The following is a 20,561-nucleotide window of genomic DNA, read 5'->3' as shown; positions in this document are numbered from 1 at the left end:
GCATAATCTCTTCTGCATCTACGAGGTACAGATACACATGCACTGATTTTGTGTAATTCACCAAGGTGTAATTTAAGTATTGCACGAGATTAAAAATGCTTGCACACGATGCACAGGAAACTAAAAGTAACACTGAACCCCACTATGCTGTGGTCCTGTAAAAATAAAAAATATGTTTTTGTGGAAACACTGTAAAGGAGACATAGCCCTGAGCTAGTTCATTTCTTCCAGTTCCCCTATGTCACTTCCTCTACCAGAAGCACTGCGAGATTCTGTACCTCAAATCCTGCCCAGGATCCAAGGCTGCTCCAAGACAGAAAACATTCATAGATAACATTGAGGTATTCATGTAACAATTTTCCAAAGAACACTGTTTAAGTGTAGGTTACGCATGTTAAAACATAGTATTCTAAGAGAGAAAGGCAGAATAGCATATCACTTAATGACAGATTACAGGGAGAACCGAGACTGTGTGTAGTGTATTAGACTGCATTGTACTGAGTATGCTATCAACTACATGTCTTTTTTCTTGAAAAACATCCCGTTCCTGAAAAGCTACAACAAAGTCTAGTGTGAATTGTGCCTCTCTAGTCAGAGATCACTCCTTCCAAGAAATTCTGTGCTATGGGAGCAGGGAAGTGATTCTGAAACAATGAAAACATAATCTTACACATTCTGTTTTTTCCCCAAATGACTTAAGTTCTTTTAGGTAACAGTGGAAGTGAATCTCTCCTTCTATTAATCAATCCTCTGAATTTTCATGACATTCAAAAGCACAGAATTTAAATATCAAACAATGAGATGGTATGTACAGTAGCAGAAAATGTGAATATCAATTAATGTATGTGCATGTATGCACACATGTAAAAATGAATGTGTGCACAGTCTCCAGCCTTTGTATTGGAAATACATTGTACCGTCTAAACTGCTTTCCAAATTTAATTTGAAATTTAATTTAATAAACTTAATTTTAAAGGGTCTCACTGATTCCCCAGTCTTCATTTGTTCTTTTCACTGTAGATACAGAGAATAAAATAAAGAATCGGGTGTCTGGAAAGAACCTGGAAAGAACAGTAGACACACACAGTATGTACAAGAACAACAAAAAATTCCAAATAAAGCTCCTAATGTGGAACATCTGCATGATGACAGTGCTATGGAAAGAACCAAAAAAACCCCTAAAATTCATCCAGGTGGTTCTGAATTGGGACCTCTGGAATACCAGAAAGGCAGCACCAATAGGCAGCTGGGTCTTTTGGTTCTTTATGGAAGTATAGCTCTTTACACATTCTTTTCAACTTTTCAACTCTGCTAGATAATAACTACCCTATAACTGCCATACTATAACATTTCACCACTTGTCTTTCCTTGCCCTGAATTTCTAAATAACTATGGCCAGTGAACTGCTCCCCACAGCTACATTGAACAAATTCCTCATAGGTAGATGATCACAATCACAGGACATGCCTGTACTTTTTAAATAACTACTGTAGTGTGTGAGACAATGCACCATACTGTTTCACAAGTATATTTTTCCATCTTCTTCGTGGCTTAGTGTCCCACATTGCTGAGAAGCAAGAAAGAATTCAGCTATTTGAGTGCTGTCTGGAGCATTGATCCTGAGTAAACTGGAAATTAAAACTCAAGTGTAACCGCACTGATTTGCATGTTTAAAATAATACTGACTCCTTGAGCTCTAGCTCAACCGAGGCCACAATGGTATCTCAGCTTGCAATGAAAGACATCTCAGGTTTAAAGCAGTGAGACTTCTGGGAGATGGAAATAAATCATTAGTTAGGTTGGAAAGGTGTTCAAGCCCTCTCTTTATTGCTGTTTTTCTGACTGTCAACAATTAACACTAGTCAATTCTGTAAATTTCTAATGAGAGGGGTGGCTAGAAGTTGGTTTATTTGAGCTGCCATAATAGATAGCAACTCTTATGTTTGGGGAAGTTGCAAAAAGCATGTTTAGACATCTTTCTTCCTGTGCTAAAATTCTTTAAAATTTCCACAGAATAGGGGTCAGTGGGAGGGGAGGGAAGGGGAAAGAGCATTTGCTTCTTAAATGGAAAAAAAAAAAAAGACAAATCAGCAAATATTTTGACCCATCAACCATGGGTTTCAGTTTTCAGCAAGAGATAAAAATGATTTAAGTAATTACACAACTAAAAGAAGAAATACATTAAAATGTTAATGATGTGTATTAAGAAGTTGAGGTTGAGAGTACAACAAACAAAGGGTAATCTGTTTAATCTCTGATACGGCATAGAGTCTACACGGTCCTTAAACATATAATCAAAAGATTACAGAATAGAAAACATAGGTTACTTTTATTTGCCTTGGGTGAGCAGTCTATTCCTCTTTGTGTTGATGAAGAATCTGCGCTCATCTGAGGGCAATATGATAGTAACAAACAAGGTTGTTCAAGGTGACAGAAGAAGGAGGATTAGCATGGCAGCTTATCTCCGCTTCTCCCGCAGATGTGGCCAGAGGCATCAATCATTTGTGATAAGACATTCATATCATATTGACACAGACACTAAATGTGTATCATTGTTAAGGAAATTCTTAACACACTCCATCTTTCTAAAGTGCTGCCTTAAAACTGCCCTATTAATAGCATTGCTATTTGGAGAAAATGATAACATTAAGAAAGTGGCTTAGAGAAGATACAGCTAGACAAGAACCGTGTGTGCCATTGCAGACTTAAGGAAAAAATGTCAGCATTCTACTGCAGTATGTTGTTGTAACACACAGAGGCACAAACACTACATAAATGTAAAGGTCAGCAAAACAACTGGGACTCTGGGCAGGAGACGGAGCAGCATCCTCATACATATCATCAATAACGAGAACAAAGCCCACTTATCTGAACAAATGTAGGTAACTGCATTCATGGTAACTGGCTTAACACCCTCCATTCCCTTTTTCATAGTGCACCCACAAGATGATAATTGCCTGTGTCTCTAAATTTCAATAAAGAAACAGACAGAATTTCTGGGTAGCGATGTACAACAAATAGAAATATGGTCTTACAATAGCTACACTGAAAAGGTAGGTATCTCACAGGACACTGAGATATTTGACTTTCAGAAAGCAAAACGTATGTCTAGCATCAGAACATTATTGTGGCAAAAAATAAACTGTGAATAATACACATAATCTTGAAAACATCAAAGTTGGTGAGAAAAAAGATGGTGAGATCTTTCAAACAAAAACAGTAAATAAAACAATATATACTTTTTATTGAAGAATTTGTCTCAGATCTCCAGAGTCCAGAGCCCAGCTTCTTCTGGTAACACTAAAGTCACCACTTCCACAACCGCTGCACTTTGTAAATGATATGAGCACAACCAGGGGAAAAGAACATACTATGATCAGAAGACCTTTACTTCTCCAAAAATCTAACAGTGCAAACTGTGATCTGTGTCATCTGTTAAGTATGCATTATAGACTTGGTATGTGCAACCTCACTGCTGGTTTATTTACTAAACTTTTATGCTGGTAAGAAAATAAGATACCTACAAAGCATACAATCATCACCACATTCTTTGATACTCTAACTGTTGGGAATCTTCTGAATTTACAGAAGAAAAGCTACCAGTTATTTATTTAGTATAGAAAAATATCAGAAGCTTCCTAAACCCCACAAATAATCACATATTACAACAGATTTAGAAACTAACTAATGAAGAACACAAGATTGTCGAACTCTTACAAAATGTTTTAGAGAACACACATTTCCAGTCTTCTTTTGGAGACCCACAGAATCCTATCTTGTACCAGGAGTTTAAATTATGTATTTTCCTGTAAGTGCACCTCACACTAAAATCAACTCAAATCAGGCATCTAAAATCCCATTCAACTATGAAAATGTCTTTGTAATGTAATTGTAATGGCTAACGCCCAAGGTAAAAAGTGATAGAAGTAAAGCTGAGTTGCTCCATCTTCTACACAAATTTTCTGTGTTCAAACTATAATCCTGTAATACTCACCTTATATATGCTATTTTAAGATCTACATCATCAGCTTAGTTTGTATCAGATTTTTGCTTTTGAAGAAAATCTCTTGGTTGTCTCCACAATCCGTCTTTTGATTCACAATCCAAAATAGTTTTAGTGGATTTCTACTGGATTAAACTCGAAGACAGACTCTCGCCATTGCTGGGCATTCAGATCACACAACCTCATAAATTGTTTTTACTGAAATCCTCCAAACATTTACAGATGTTAACATCGGGCTCTGAACATCCGCTGCTGTTCTGCAACTCCCACTGGCCACCACTGCCTGTACAGCACAATCTTACAGCAAATTTAGATGACATGAAACAAGCCTTCAAAGCTCAGTATTACATTGATAAGCTCTTTGGATTTTGCTTTTCTCAAACATTAGCAGAGCATGCCATCTTCAAGGAACAGATTTTACAAAAGCATTTTAGAACAACACGAATTAATTACTGCCTGGACTCTCGACACATCGAGACTGAATATGCTGAGAAAATGCACTTTAGAATACACTATGTTGCTGTACACCTCTGAGTACCCGGTAAAAGCTCAGCAGCAACCAGGAACATAGGACTGAACTGAAAGACAGAAAAGTCTTAGGAGAAAATTAAAAATATGATAACAGACTTCTTAGATTTTCCAAATACAAAACTAATACTACAACTGTGTACACTCAAAATTTTGCTTGTATATTAGATTTTTTTCAGTGCAATTAGCGCAACAAAATAAAGCTTAATCAAGACAACTTTTCACTTTTTTAAAGAATAAAAAGCTGAAGAATACACAAACAAGGCTTTTGATTGGGACAAAAATAAAAAGAAGAATATAAGTTAAGAAGACATAGCAGTGCATAAAACAAAGAGTTTTACTGAGGCAAGTCATATGGCTGCATCATGTTAAAGTAGAGCCATTCACAAATTTACCAAATACCATGCAGGGATAACACAAATCATTCCTACAGCTAGTTTAGCTAGAAAATATGTGTGTCTACATATGCATATACACAAAGTCAAGTTATTATGCACTAACAAGGCAGAATATTACAACTGTAGTTTTAATGAAGCAAGTACAAACACGTGTCTCACTGAGATTTATACTTGATATCAAGAGAAAACTTCTACAGTTTTCTAGTTTCCACATGAAGTAAATGCTCTTCACAATACATAGCTTTTTAAAGCGTGAAGGCATGTATTAAAATCAGTGTAATTATATAAATATAGAAATGCTCTGCAAAGTAATATTAACTGTAACAGTTTATTAGCAATAATAAAGTCATAAGCCTGTATTTTACTACTACATAATTAATGCAACAGAATTGATGCTTTTGCAAGCACCAACATGATTAAAAAAATTAATTTTTAATAGTAATTTCCAGCCACAAAAAAAGCCTCAAGAAGAATACAATAGCGTCTCATAGCATCCCAAAGAAACGTTAAGATCTCTAGCTTCCTAAATTCAACAGAAAAAAAATCTGTTGCCCAAAGTGTGCATTGATTACACTAAGGTGGATGGAAGCAAAACATCACAGCTGCTACAAATCTAGAGAAGTCCTTAGATTGGAAGCCTGAAGGTCAAACACTGACCTTGCCTCTCCCAGCATCACTGAATCTTTATCACTACCTGACTTCTTCTCTGGGCAAGTCACTAATTTCTACATCATAGTTTCTCACATCTCACCTGAAAAGCTGTTATTATCTAACTCTTTGTACATATAAGAAAGACTGTGAGCTGTTCAAAAGAAAAAATTATTTCAAAATGATGTAGTTACAAATTTACTTAATTTTCCTTTCATTCAAAGCACTAAAATAATTAAGATACATTATCAAAAACAGAAAAATGTTTCTACAATTTTAATTTCTGCATCTTATTTACTTTAACAGGTACTTGCTTAGGAATACACTTGTAGGCCAACACATAATCAAACGATCAGTTTATTGGAAAAATATTCCTTAAACACAACAAAAGGGTCCTTCAGATAATTCTTTTTTTAAATTAAGAAAACAATTTCAAAATACACTGAAGCAACAATTCTAAATTTGTACATACGTGTACCACAAATTTTTGATCCCCCCACTGTAAAATTCTTTGCAAATATTTTAAGAGCAAATTCAGGGAACTTCTCTTTATAGATTCCACTGCGAGAGGCTAATGGCAAGAAGTCAGATAAGTAATATTGAATATCCATCCTTTTTTCTTTCAACAACAATTATTTCGATTTTGAAGGCTCAAACTTTGTGGAGACCTAAAGTAGCCCCATAAAAAGCAAGAAAGAAACAGGATGGATTCAGCTCAAAATTACTGCTGGGTACAGCGGGCAGCTCTTTAATCAACCGAGTTGATGGATTCTAAAGAACCAACAACATACAGACATTTATCGGCTGAACATTTCTAAGCTTCACTGACTAAAACTAACTGTAGTAGAAGTCTAGATATATAATTCAAACAAAGATCTTGAATTCACGTCTTCAGAGATGTATTCAAATCATACAGTCCATGTATTCATCATGAAACCTTTCAAAATTAAACAAAAAAGAAATGCTAAGCATTGGCAGAAGCCTTAATCTTGGAGTTTCGCTTATTACTCCACAAGATACCTCCATCTAAACAGGTTCCAGAGCATGAATCAGAGGTCTTTTAATCTAGGCAGTTCTTAATATTGCTTGAGAAAACTAATATTTTACTATGGCCTAAGGACAACCTTATTCTTGCACTCTAATATAAAGCTCAGCTATTAAACCATACATTTCTTATGCTATCAAGTATTCTCCTTTTCCTTTTACTTTTACAGACTTTCCACGTGGTAACATATTATACACTTTTCTAACTAAACACAATCAATTTAGAGAAAGTGGTGGAGAGCATATACAGAATTTAAATATGAAGAGTGGTGAAACCAATTTGGATGTTTTTGCTTATTTTCTTTTAAAGAGCAACAAAGTTGTGGTGTAGTTGCAAAACATATTAACAAGTTCAGTACTTCAAGAAAACAAAGGTCTATGCTCAGTTTCTTGCTATGCCTTCAAATATTTAGATTTGCATACCCTATCTTTCAGGGAGTCTGGACTGTCTCTTAAGCTAGAGCAATCATCCTTAAAATATTTTATAGAAGGAATTGCAATCACTAGTATTCTCCTTTTCCTCATCTGGTTGTCTTTATAAAGAAAAACAGTGGTAACACTGCAGTGTAGGAATCCAGCCCTGCCAAGAAGACATACTGAACTTAGTTCCTAAGGCGAACCATAGAAGAAATGAAAATTAGACTAAAGCTGTGTGCTGATATTCAGGATCACAGTTTTCTATTTTATATCTATAGAACAACATTCTTCTTACACATCACTATGTTATATGTTATTATTAGACAGAATTCTAACCTCACTGTCAAAAGCAAGACCAGGGCTTTCTGCTTGTAACTTGGTTTGACACAGTTGCTATGGTATGCTTTTTTTCAGAAAGAATCTATAACTATAGCAACCAAAAAAAAGTTTCATTTTCCATCACTGTTCTATATGAACAGTGTGACAATATTCTAAGTATGAGAGTTCTCAATATTGTCTCAGAAAACTATAATTTTACAATGTCCTAAGGACAGCCTTCTTCTTGTACTCCAATATAAAGCTCAGCTATTAAACCACAGCTTCTCTATGTTAAGTACCCTCCTCTTCCCTTTTATTTTTTTCCTTCCCTGAAGCTCAGACCTTTCCACAGCAGCACGTTATCCACATTATTAATAAATTCAGATAGGCTTAAAATAAAGGAAGAAGAAAATGAAAACCTTTCAAACGATTTCACAGCACAGTTGATCAGAAAAAAATAATAGCTGTAAATTATGTAAAGATCACAAGATCATATTGTTCTATGCATGCAACAAATTACATCCTCTTATCAAAAATCTTTAAACACTCCAAATATAATGAAAATATTCTCTACAAATTCTGCAGCAGTATACAAATAGATTTAGATCATTTTATAATGTATTAATATACGTCACAATAAAGTATCAAGTATATTCTCTGAACAGGGTAAAAATTTCTTTCTGTGCAAAAGATTTCACTGAATGTATGAAACAGGTAATGTAGAACAAATTTGGTTTGGAAAAAAACAATCTATCAACAAGAAAATACAGACAACATTGCTTCTAGTCCCCCAACAGTTTTTAAAGCTGCTATTTCAATTGCATGAACTTGGGGTTAATAAAAAGTGAAATAAGTATATACAGAGATCATAGGTTGATCTGATAAGAAGCTAAGGTAATCTTAAGACAGAAAAATATCAGAACAGAAATTTTATTATTAAATCTCAGTTCTTGTCTTTTTACTTTCTCCACAAGAACTCCTTTAAGAGGCAGCAAAGACCACCCATTTTATGTATATTTACATCAGCTGGACAATAAACACCAGATTGATATCTATACAAAGTCATATTTTTGGAGCAATTTTAACCTCTGGACTTGTACTTAACACTATGCATTCCAACTGTCACGTTCAAACAAGCAGAATTACCTCCTGAGGAAAGCTTGTTACACACGTAGTGCTTGCAAAACTAAAATTTAAGTAAAAAGTAAAAAATCCCAAAGAAATGAAACCCCCCATTCTAATACTGTAACCATGAAATTGAAGACATATATTATAAGTGATGTATATTCCCATATTTTTATCTATCAGATGTTCTGTTTCAGGACCAATTGCCATATATGGTTTCTCACTTTTATCTGTGGTATTAACAAAAGTTTCATTTAGTATTTTTATTGCTTTTTTCTTGTGGGCTGCTTAGCAATGACTCAGGAAATCAATAAACAAATCACCTATGTAGGTTGTGACAGTTCAAGGTAATGCTAAACACAGCTTTTTTACATGCTACTATCATCCAGCATTAGCAGAAGATTACATCTATCCAGGTATCACGCTTTGCAGTTCACATGTGTCTTACTGCCAGTAGGCCTTGTCTTCATTGCAGGGTGTGAAGCTCAGTAACCAATGACTGTGCACACAGTCACTTCTCACACATCATCTCCTCAAGGTTTATTGCATGCATGTGTCAGCACTAGCAAGGGCATAAAGCTCTCTGAAATATCTTGCCAATTTGTATTGAACGAAATATCATATTACTGTGCACATATACACAAGACTTTACACTAATTTACATGCTCTAACAAGCACTCAACTGACCGAAATATAGAGAGGTGTGCCATGCACATGTTAAGCAAGAGCACAACAGCCATGTCACAAGCCCAATTAGCCTTGGTTTAAATCTTAGACAATGCAGTTATGTTGCTTGCATATCTAGTCCACAAAGACCACAGCTTGGACACATCTGCGTTCCAACTCGTGGTGTGATACATATATACCTTGAAATTAAATCCATTCTTATGAAAACTCCCTTGCTTTCATTTTTTTTCAATGTGTTTCCCAGGTTTTTAATTTGTGAGAGGTGTGGAGGTGTGCGTGTTTGTTTTACAGATAGCAACAAACTGCTTGCCCAAAGTGCATCTTGTCATTCCTCGCATGTTCTAGAAAGCAGTTTGGATTCATGACAACACGCTTCTTCAAGGTTTGTCAGTAATGGGATGAGGAAGTTCACACAAAATAAAGCAGTTGCAAATAGACACTGGAGTCAGGAATCAATACCTAAAGGTCAGATCACAGCAAGCATGTGACAAACAGCTCTAGAATTTGTGCTTTCATGTGAATGTGAAATCCAATCCATTTGCTTTCATACAACCACTACTGCCATAACCTTGTTTTCAGCAATCCATAACACTCAAATTGTTTTCTGTCAAGGTCTGAAGCTCTCATCTAAATCCATCACCTGCTATGCCAGTCACTGAAACGAACACAAAAGATGTGCCCTGATGCACATTTAATTCTCAGAAATGACAGAAAACTGTTTTTGGTGACTAATGTCCAAAGTGCATTCCAGGTCAGTATTTAGCAGCTAATGTTCTAACAATTTAAAGATTTCATTAGCTATAGAAATCAATTTATTCAGTATAAACTTCCTTCAAAATAGTGGGTAGCTATTTTGCACAACTACAAAAATCATTTTGCCAAATTCAGTCTAATGTGCATGTGCAATGCCTCAAACTCCTATTATCACAGGTATAAAGACAATTAGTACACAGTCATGGCTTTGCACACATTCTGAATAACACTTCTTATCCTATTAGCAGGCTTACTGTAACAGGTTTTATTTCTATTTGTGCATTTGTATTCTGACTTATCTAAAGTGCAATTTGTTTTTAAGTCTAGTCTTTCATTTCTCCAGTGGCTACCCTTAAATCAGACTGACGTATGTTGCCTCCAGTACCTGTAGTAAGAACACAGAAAGAATACACCAAGTAATACACCAAGTAATGAGCAGCAGCAAATTCTGAATGAGAGCCTTCTGACCAGTCTTCCATCACCAGTATACGAGCATTTAGTGTGGCACCACTCCTTCAATCTTCCTGCCATATTTCTCACACAGAACTCAGAAGCCTCATCCACCAACTCTGCTTTCCCCCTATAAATCATATCTGCTAAGTGCATCATGATTCTGATCCTGTTCATTCCCTGGTCCTCTCTCTTGGCCAGAAACATGCTAGGAATAGAAATAAGTACTGAACATTAAAAGGTTTTCAGCTCTAGGATAAGCAGAAGAATGGTTACAGGATCAGCTCCCAGATGAAAAAAAGGCCAGCAAACCCTAAATGGATGTGAGACCAGGTTTGACTGCTTCATTAAGAGCATGCACCTCAGGCTCCTATTATAAAAAGACTCCATAACTCTCTCTGGTTGGAGGTACCTAGGAGAATTCATCTTATAAATATTACAGAGCAAGCAAGCAACAGTTGTAAGTGTATAGTGTAAGTCGTAATTGTACGTGAATGTGCACTGGTTGGGAGAAAGGAAAACAGAGATACTAAAAAATAACCTTTGAGACACAAAACTAATATTCAGTCTGTATGCACAGGTGTATATATGTTCCCTCTCAAGTAAAACCAGCTGAAAACTGAAATAAGTAAAAAAGCCAGAGAAAAATATATTATTTCAATCCAAAATTATATTGGCAAATATTAAGTATAGGAACTGGATTACAAAACAAATAATAAAAAAAAAATCTTGTTTCTCAATGTGGAATTTATTACCAAGATCAAAACAGACACTGCGCAGTGATAATTTAAAATCAGTATCCTACTGAAAAATTATGTGCTACCTGATGGGCCGATTTTCTTTACTATCAAAGAGTGAGAAGATTACTTCCAGTTCCTCTCCCAGATTGGAGCACATTAGACTCTTCATCTGAACAAAAAGATGGTGGCTGCTGGCTGGTACAGGCGTGTCTTTTTTTCGATGACGATGCTCCATCTAAACATATCACAAAAACACAGCAGTCAGTTTGAATTAAATGTAAAGATCTAGGAACAAAACAAAAGGTAAAAAAATACAATACTGGATTACTTTCTTCTTCCCAATTTTTAAGCTTTTGATTCAGTATTAATTTGTAACAGTGCTTTGTTCTTTCTTCTTTTTTCCTTAATGTGAGAAGGAGAAAGTAGGAAAGCCACTTTGCCAACGTTACGCTGCATCATTATTGTCCCTTGGAAAAGCAGTAACCTCTAGAAGTTTGCCTTTTTTCTGCTCCAAGAATTTCAACCCATTTTAAATGTCTGTGCTGTAACCACATTATATTTCATAGCTGGTTTAAATGGTTAATGATCCGATATTCTACTAATCAAGCACACAAAGAATGCTTTGGCAAAAGACTACATAGAAGTATTTTTAAATGGAAAAAATGACTCCCGTATTTTCTAATCGCTGGCAGAACATTATGTAAAAGTTACTAAGCTCTCCTGATTTGACTTTACAGTTTATATCTTTCCATTTTAGTCAACAATTAAGGTGATGCACTGTTTTTCTCTTATGTTGTGCCAAAACCAATTTTAAAACAGCAATCTTCATAAGATACTGAGCCCCCAAACCAAACATTTTTTGGATCTTATTTTTCTCTTTATTTTTGAAAGTACAATCCACAAGTTTCATCGTTAATTTTCTGGATTACTCTTTTTCTGTAAGTTTCTTCTTATGATTGATGGTTTCTCAGTGTTTGTCACTTACTGCTTCAATATAATTCCATACGATTACATGTGACTTTGAACCTGCCCAAAGGTATACTGATTGCAGAGTGAATAAATTACTACTTGACTCGACAGCATACAGTTTCAAAATCTATCAGTAAAAATTATTGCACATATTAAAATTTCGGCTCCATAACAAATTATCACAATTTCCCTACGTTCTATATTCTGCATTAAATACATGCATTAGCATAAATAAACATTAATTTAAATAAAAGTTTAGTTTTAAGCAAGTAAGACTCAGAACTCTATTACTGTAACTGCGATACTACTATGAGCAAAGGCCTGTAGAAATTAATTGGAATGCTTTCTTAGACTTCATTTGATGTAACATCAGAATAAGAAATACCAGTACTCTTTTTACAAAACCAAGATGGGCTCTCATGCCCAAAGGAGAGCTGTTCTACGTAGCTCAGCTGCCATTAACATTAATGTATTAGAAGAGATCAACAAGCCAATATGATTAATCATGACAATACTTGTACCACAAGTATGTTATTTTATTTCCACTAATGTTATCTAATGGGACTCATGGGCCACTTAAAGAACTAATGATGAAGAGTCTCATAAGCTATTATTGAAGATTAAATTCATCTTAGAACTCATAAATTTAATGATATATCAGAAAACAAAGCTGTGCGTAAATAACATGTGGAATGTACATGTGTGCAGACAGATGATATAAAATCAAAGCATCCCATGCAGAGGAGGAGATGAAAAAAATATTAAAAATAAATCTTCTTTCATCATAGTAAAACCCATTGCATTAGCAAATTCCAGTGTATTTGAGCAAAAAAGTACTTTTGATTAAGTAGAAGAAAGTTATCATGACAACCTCAGCATGTAATCTGTCAGCACAAGGACAGAGTATTAAATTCACATACCAGCCTGTAGAGCTCCGTAATGCTGATCTCTTCAGGATCCACCATAGCATACTCTTTTCTTGGAACTAAGTCAAGTCCCAGTTGTCTATGTGAGGAAAAAGAGAAATAAAGAGATACCATAAAGCACTAGAATAACAGTAAGTAGTTTCTACATACAGAGTAAATAAATCAAGAAATTTAACTAACTTTCTTCATTTAACATCAACATTCCATTTAACAAAGGAAATACTAATTGGTACTCCAAACATGTTAGGGGGCTTTTTTGAAGTTTGTGCATGATTCCTCTCTTTTCGTCACTTCGTAACAGTAATGGAATATCTTTTCCCACAGTATTTAATTCCATTTCACAGCACAGAAAATGTGCAATGGATACCATTCTTAGTCCTACTGCGGACACTGCACAGGTATTGTCATTTTGAATGACAACCACAGAAAATAATACAAAAAGAAAATCCATACAATGTCAAATCATCAGTTTATTTTAAATTTGGACCGTATTGCATCAAAGCTGCTTGGCTGTGTCTCCTGAATGAAATAATTAAATACACTTCAATCAACAGGAATAAAAAAATATTTTCAGCATAGCAGCAAGTAATAAAGATCATAAATGGGGCAGTCATGCTGAATTTAGAGAAAAAATGACAGATTAGAAAACTTAAAAATATTTGCTTTTAAAGAATGGGAACTGATGTCTTCAGAAATCACCACAATTCTGAGCAGACAGTTCTTCCACAGCATTAGATACTTAGGCTTTCAGTTAGCAGTGCTTTCAGAATCCCCTGAAATTCAATTAGTTCTACTACTGAGTAGTATTTAGTCAGAGTTTGATCGAAGAATCTACGGGCTAAAGAAAAGAATTTGGAAACAGCACCTCAATGCCAAAAGTTATTTCCAGTTTTCAAAAATTGTTAGAGAGTGGTTTACCCTGCTGATGGGACAGAAAATAAATAGAAGGGAATGCAAAGAGAGATGGATCTGACATGATTCATTCCATCTCCTTCAAGTTGAAAGGCTGGAAACAAATGATATTGAAATTCATGCTTTTTAGAAAAAGGATGCCATGGCAGACATACTCATTTATGTAAACTGTGCCTGTATACAGTGGCTGCACTCATTTTTTGTTTGTTTTTAAGCTCCGCACTTCAGATGTAAAGTACTTTCTCTATAGAAAGCTTTCAGTAAGTACATACTATAAATCAGATCACTTTCACTCGTGCTAAGTGTAGTAGACTTGACATTGTTAGGCAAAAAATACATCTTTAGAGCTCATTAAGGGATTTTTTTAGAGATTTAATCAAGCCAAAATTACATTTTGGACCATCTTCTGTGTCACTCTTGCTGTGCTTTCACAGTTTCTCTCAAAGGTTTTGAATAAGTTTTATCTCGTACTTAGAAGAAAACTATAAATTCCTCTTTATGCACTCAAATTCTATGGAAATTGAATTCTTAAGCAAGTAAAAAATCTATTAACAAAAACAGAACATCCTTTATTTTACAAAGAGACCTTAAGAGTGAAATAACTGTAAGGCTGATTTATAAATAATGAAGTAAGAAAGATTTGCCACAGTAAGATGATAAGATGCATTGGAAGTGAACTCAGAGATGATCAATAAAATCTGATGTCCAAACAAAACTGCCAGTAGCATTCTTTTTGCTGCTCACTACAATAAATACAAACCCAAACTTGATTAAAAGAAAACAACATGATGAGAAGTATCCATGGCATCTGCATAACAGATGTAAATCTGACACAAACACAAGCAGGTGCAAAGTGGTTTTATTACTGATACACAATACTAAGGGTTCAAACATCTGATCTCAGAAAACTTGTTTAGGAAATATTGCATTCCTCTTCCAACTTGTAAACTTAGAAAGATGTGGAAAGTCCAATTCTCATTATCTTGTTCTGTTTGAAATTTTTCAAAACAATTTACAGCCATTTCTGTTTTTGTCCTAAACATCAGCTTTCATGGATGCTGAGTCTCCTTTGTTACAATGAACTCCTGCGCTGGAAGAAGCTTAATTTTGCTCTAAGCATTCCCACAAAACAACCTTGTTACTTTCAAAACAGAGTAATGGGTTGAAAGCAAAAAGAGATTCTTTTAAAACTCAGGGTTCCTGCCTGACTGCCTGGCATCGCTGGTTCAAAAACAGCCCAGATACGATAGCTGGGTTCAAGTTTGAGATGAAAAATGCCCACTTCAAAAAATACAACACTGCAACCATCTGTAGCCATTGCAGCAGACACTTGCACAAAAATATATTAAAAAAAAAACAAAAAAAAATACAGCATACAGGCATTGGGCAGATCAGAGGAAATAAAAGTCTAAAGCTGTGCCAATTAGTAGCAGCTTATGATGTTTGTTGTAACAGAATTCTGAGAATGTTGCCTGGTTCAAAGAATGAGGAAAGACCAATATTCCAGAAAAAAAAGAAAAAGAAAAAGAAAAAAAAGGTTCCATACCTGTAGGGTGGGGAGGAAATACTACGGATAAGATCTACATCACACTTATTCCTACTGAGAGTATTTCTTTCTGCTATGAAAGCTAGAGTGACTGAAGTGTATTTCAGTCACAAGCTTCAAGGAATATACCCACCTTTTTCAAAGGCTGATTCAGACTTCACAAGTTCTGCATTATTCTATTCAGGGTCATACATTTTGTAAAAGAGCTTGCTGTGGAACAAGGTATAGAGCACTGCTCTGAGTAGACTATCAGCCTGTATCAGGTTATCAGCCTGTTATGGTATAAAAACTACTATTCCAATATACAGGACTTTAATCTATGAGATTAGTTTACTTTTTTGTTTGTTTGTTTGTTTAAATAGTGTTCAGTCTTTCTAGTCAAATTTATTGTTTCAGATGAATCACAGAATCACCAGGGATGGAAAAGACCTTCAAGATCTCCCAGTCCAACTGTCCACATACCACCAATATTTCCCATTAAATCATATGCCTTAGCACAACACATCAGTGTTTCTTGAACACCTCCAGAGACACTGACTCAGTCACCTCCCTGATGATCAAAGAAATCAAGTGTTTTTGTTATCTTTATGACCACATAAAACAGTGATGGTACTGCCTTAGGGTAGTGTACTGCGAGGGAAAAGGGATGCTCCTATCACTCCTGATGCACATACCAATCTTACACTTGTCCTTTCATTCCAGGGACCTAGCAAAGTAGCCAGGAGTGCTACAATGAGACAAATACAATATATTATAATAAAGCAAAGGGCTACAGATGTAGCAATGCAGTGTTACTGTGGAGGAAGCACTGCAAAGTATGCTGTACGTAACAGCAGCAAAATTTACTGTCTGTGGAGCCTATTTCATCTGGTTTCCTGATTTCCGAATTCAAATCAAATTCAGTACTAAAAGCAAGGCATGCATGCCAATATGATCAACAGCAGCACCTTCCATTTTTGCATTTTCCATGCTACTCAGCTGCCCAACCATACCAAGCACACACTTCTTTACAAGAGAATGACAAGATTCTGATGCCTCATTGCTAAAAGAGTGCAGACTCATGCTCGTTTTGACTGTCATTATAAATATCACAACGTTGTTAATCTGTGCTGTTGTTTTCACTAGTAATACTGGAGTTAAGAGTAGCCCCTTGGGCTTATTATTCTCATGGGTGAGGTATCTGGAACAAAGATTTTCACCTGGAACAATTCATTTTCATCATCATGCATTATGCTAACAATTCTCTATCCCTACAAGTCTTCATACTGTTAGGCATTTAAAGGCACTGAAGAGATATTATTTGAAGTAGCACAGGTTTAAGACAAATGAAAATTTCTTTGAAAAAAAAAAATACTTAAGAGAATATAACTGGGGTTATCATTTTTTATTTGTCACTCAAATAAAAGAAAGATGGATAGAATAGTATCAAGATGAATACTAGAGATGCTAAAGTAGAAACTGAATCATAGAACACAGATCAAGAAGATTAAGTAGTGTCAGCCAATATAATTTCATTTTAATACACAGAGCTATGCAACACTATGCCGCATAAGAATCTGGGCAGATATGTTTTTAAAAGACTTAAAAGGAAACTGCAGAAATCCAGTATTCCAACATACTATCTGCAGTTCTCTTGCAGGTCATACCAGTGCTGTGTAAAATAAATTGAAGCAAGTATGTCTCTTTAGTGGAAGGAAAAAAGAAAGGAAAAGCTGTAAGTAATTTTTCACTGCTAAAACACAGCGGACAGAAAAACAATGAAGGAAAAAATCCATAAAGAAAAGCAACATCAGTCAGAAATTTGTTCCTTATTTCAACATTCTATATCGAGCCTAAAACTGGTATTATAATGAGATTACACTACTTTCTTCTACAAGCATAGCTACTCACTCATTGCCCCAGTCCAGACGAGCAGTGATGTGTCGCTTCACATCCTTCATTCGATCGTGGGTGAGGTGGCCAACCAGGACTTGCCTTCGCAGGTCTAGGATTTCATTCATTATATGCCACAGTCGGTGAAAGAGATCCCCCTCATTTCTCTGTGAGAGAAATAAAGAATTGCATCTACACCAACTGACAGTCCTAATGAATACAGATGTGATATGGAAATCAATATCCTTCCATCCTTATTCCCTTAGTCAGTCACAATCCTCTTCCTCTCTCTAATGCTTTGACCTCTTTACCTGTATGTATGCATGCACATGTGCATAAAATCATTTTATCACAGATAACTCCTTTGCACTGTCCACACTCCATAATTTCACTCAAACTCCTAACACCACACATTTACACAGTCTGATTTATATGACAGATATGACAAAGATTCAATAAAAAATTGTTGAATGTCACAGCACTGTTTTATTCTGAAAGCATTTTCATTATATGTCGTTGCATCAAAACTGGAACCATGACAGAGTAATTCAAGACCATTTGAACTCACACACACAAGGGATCAAAAGGGAATAGCTCCTAGAATTCAAACTCTGAATCACACAGCATTAAAGTTCTTTTAATTCTTTCAGGAACATAAATGTGCACACTATGGCCTAACCGTAAATAAATAGACTCATGTAGACAGAAATCTCCCCCAGACTGTTCTGCCTTACCTAACTGCAAAATAGAAGAAATTACATGAATATGAATAAAACACATCCTCCTACTCTAATTACATACCAGTTAATGACATAAACCATTTCCCATGATGGTTTCCTCCCTAACAGCAGAAGTTCTTTTAACTCTTCCTTCACTTTACAGTAGGCAGTTTTACTTAATATAATTTTTCTAAGAAACTGTATCTTGAGAAAATTATTGCAACCTCAATTAAGCGACATATCACAAAAAAACACTGAAAATTCAGATCTGTTCTGCTTATTTTTTCTAAAAACAAACAACACAAAAAAGTAACCACCCTAAGCCACTCATTTCCCTTTTACTTCTTCCTGAGAAAAAAATGACATAAAACCAACTTTCAGCTATTACTGCTAGATAATTGCTATGAAAAACTAAAATTCTCTTAGCAGCATCATTATTCTCTGTCAGTACATTTTATATTCCATGAGTTCTGAAAAACACTGCTGTGTGACAAATTTGCCTTTTTTATTTCACATTCATTCACTTCATAAGCTCGCTAAAATAAGCACTGATTTATTGTTTCTATTGGTTGTCTGCAAAAAAAAAAAAAGGAAAATCAGTGTGTTTTAAACACACAATAATAGCAGCAATGAAGAAAAAGGTTGCTAAAAAAGTCAGCTTCAGTAAGAACCACAGAATATATGAACTCTATAAGTAAAAGAAAACCAAAAAAACAGGTTATGCAAATAGTTTCTAAAAGCAACATACTGAAAAAGTCTTTATGGGAGCATTACATAGGCCAACTGCTTGTGCTCACAGCATTCCATTAGTTACAGAGATTTCATCTTTCATTAAAAAGAAAACAAATCAAATAATCACTAATTCACGTGTATCTTTGTTTTTGATCTGCGATGATAAACTCCACTGAGGTAAAACATTTAGCAGAATACAAGAGACATGTTAGTATTTCACAATAACATTAAGGTCAAAATAACATTTTCAATGCAGTATCCTTTTTTCAAAGGTTTAGCATTTGTCTGAGTTTCTTACATCTCAAAGTGGTGAATGGTCCTGCAAGCAAATGCTCCTGCTTTTTAGACTTGGTTCTTTACAAAAGCAGATTGTGAATTTGCTCCTTTTCCACTTATATCCTTCCTCATATGTAAGCACAGAAAGCAATTACACTTAGATGTGCTTAAGACAGTTAGGAAAAAGAACTTCCCATGTAATCTAGAGAAATTTCAACATAGTTTTGAAGCTCACCTTAGAAGCAGTTCATACTGCTTAACTTTTTAGCTTGACTGTCAAGTCTAATTTGATACTGTATAACACTGAATTCAACACGATTTTTTAGGTTCTTTCAGGAAAGCTTTCACTAAGCAAACTAGCCACTGTACCAATTGCAGGTTTCAGAAGTGTCACCTGGTTCTGAATAGTCTCCCTGAACACAATCCCTACAATCACCACTCAAAAGGAAGCAGTTCAGCTGCTTCTGAACCATTCTGACTTGTGGACTTTATTACACAACAAAAGCAGGCCCTCTACGAGTAAAGTGAGAAGATAGCTAAGCTTCTCACAGTTTAAGTCACAATCATCGATTCAGCAAGGAGTTAAGACCAGGACTTTGAGGTCTGCACTATAAGGAGATGCAGGGAAACTACGGAGATGCAAAAGGAAACGTTTCCATTCCATGTGATATGTGCATATGGTGTCAAGTCTAAGCCGTGGTTAGGATTCAGTGTAGCAGATCAGAAGGAGAAATGTTAAGAACCAAAGATGACCACAATGAAAATCAAAATTTAGTAAGTTTAAATGGAGGCAACACTTCAAATATTGCATTTCAGTCTTTAAAGACAGTTCCACAGGGAAAGTTAAAACAACAACAACAAAACCTCAAGTGAAGAGAGGAAAGAGAAGGAGGTATGAGGGAATTGATGATAATTATTACAAGTTAGATTATAAGGATTAAAAAAAAAATTGAAAAGATGTAGAATGGTGAGAGAAGACTAAATTTCAGTCAAAATAGAGAGATTAAAGATTTAACAGTTTTCTATTTGTTTTAAGAGTACCAAAACCAAATAATTTCTGTCTTCAGTGGCAGCCAATTAAGTAATGCAAATGGTAGAATTTTTCACAATGAAGAACAAAGTAACTTCAGAGAGGGACCTTCTGTAAGCAGCTGCAATAGGATTTCAAAGACAAGTGCAAATGAAATATGGAAATGTATACATAAGAAGAATTTAAAGGGACAGTAATATTAACTGCCACAGAGCACCTTGCTCTGTGTGATTTCAGTCAAGCAAGCGTGATTCCAGTCAAGCAAGGGTGACAAAACGAACAGAACTGATGATGTCAGGAAGAAAGAGAAAAGACAACATATTCAGATAAGGAAAATAAGAACTGAGAAGCAAGGAACTTTTGCTGAAGATATGTGTGAGACAAAGTACCAGACGCCACTTCTGAAGTGTGTAACTGCTAGGCCCAGAATTAGCTCATTACTGTTAATGAAGAACCACTTCTGACTCC

At 35.3% G+C, this 20,561-nt stretch overlaps 1 protein-coding gene across 4 annotated transcripts in view; it reads right to left on the bottom strand.

The window, feature by feature from the left end:
- DOCK4 (dedicator of cytokinesis 4) overlaps positions 1–20,561 on the bottom strand; it is a 240,727-nt gene that overhangs the window by 134,192 nt on the left and 85,974 nt on the right. For all 4 annotated transcript variants that reach the window (XM_048943492.1, XM_048943510.1, XM_048943503.1 and 1 more), the window contains exons 6-8: positions 17,355–17,503; positions 13,001–13,085; positions 11,195–11,346 (exon numbers count right to left, since the gene is read on the bottom strand). In XM_048943492.1, the coding sequence (XP_048799449.1) occupies positions 11,195–11,346; positions 13,001–13,085; positions 17,355–17,503 (386 nt within the window). The remainder of the gene's footprint in view (positions 1–11,194; positions 11,347–13,000; positions 13,086–17,354; positions 17,504–20,561) is intronic.

Source organism: Lagopus muta, chromosome 1 (assembly GCF_023343835.1).
Source record: "Lagopus muta isolate bLagMut1 chromosome 1, bLagMut1 primary, whole genome shotgun sequence".
In the NCBI taxonomy this organism is placed as follows: domain Eukaryota; kingdom Metazoa; phylum Chordata; class Aves; order Galliformes; family Phasianidae; genus Lagopus; species Lagopus muta.
The sequence above is the reverse complement of the archived record's forward strand: the minus strand, read 5'-3'. Positions and strand labels throughout refer to the sequence as shown.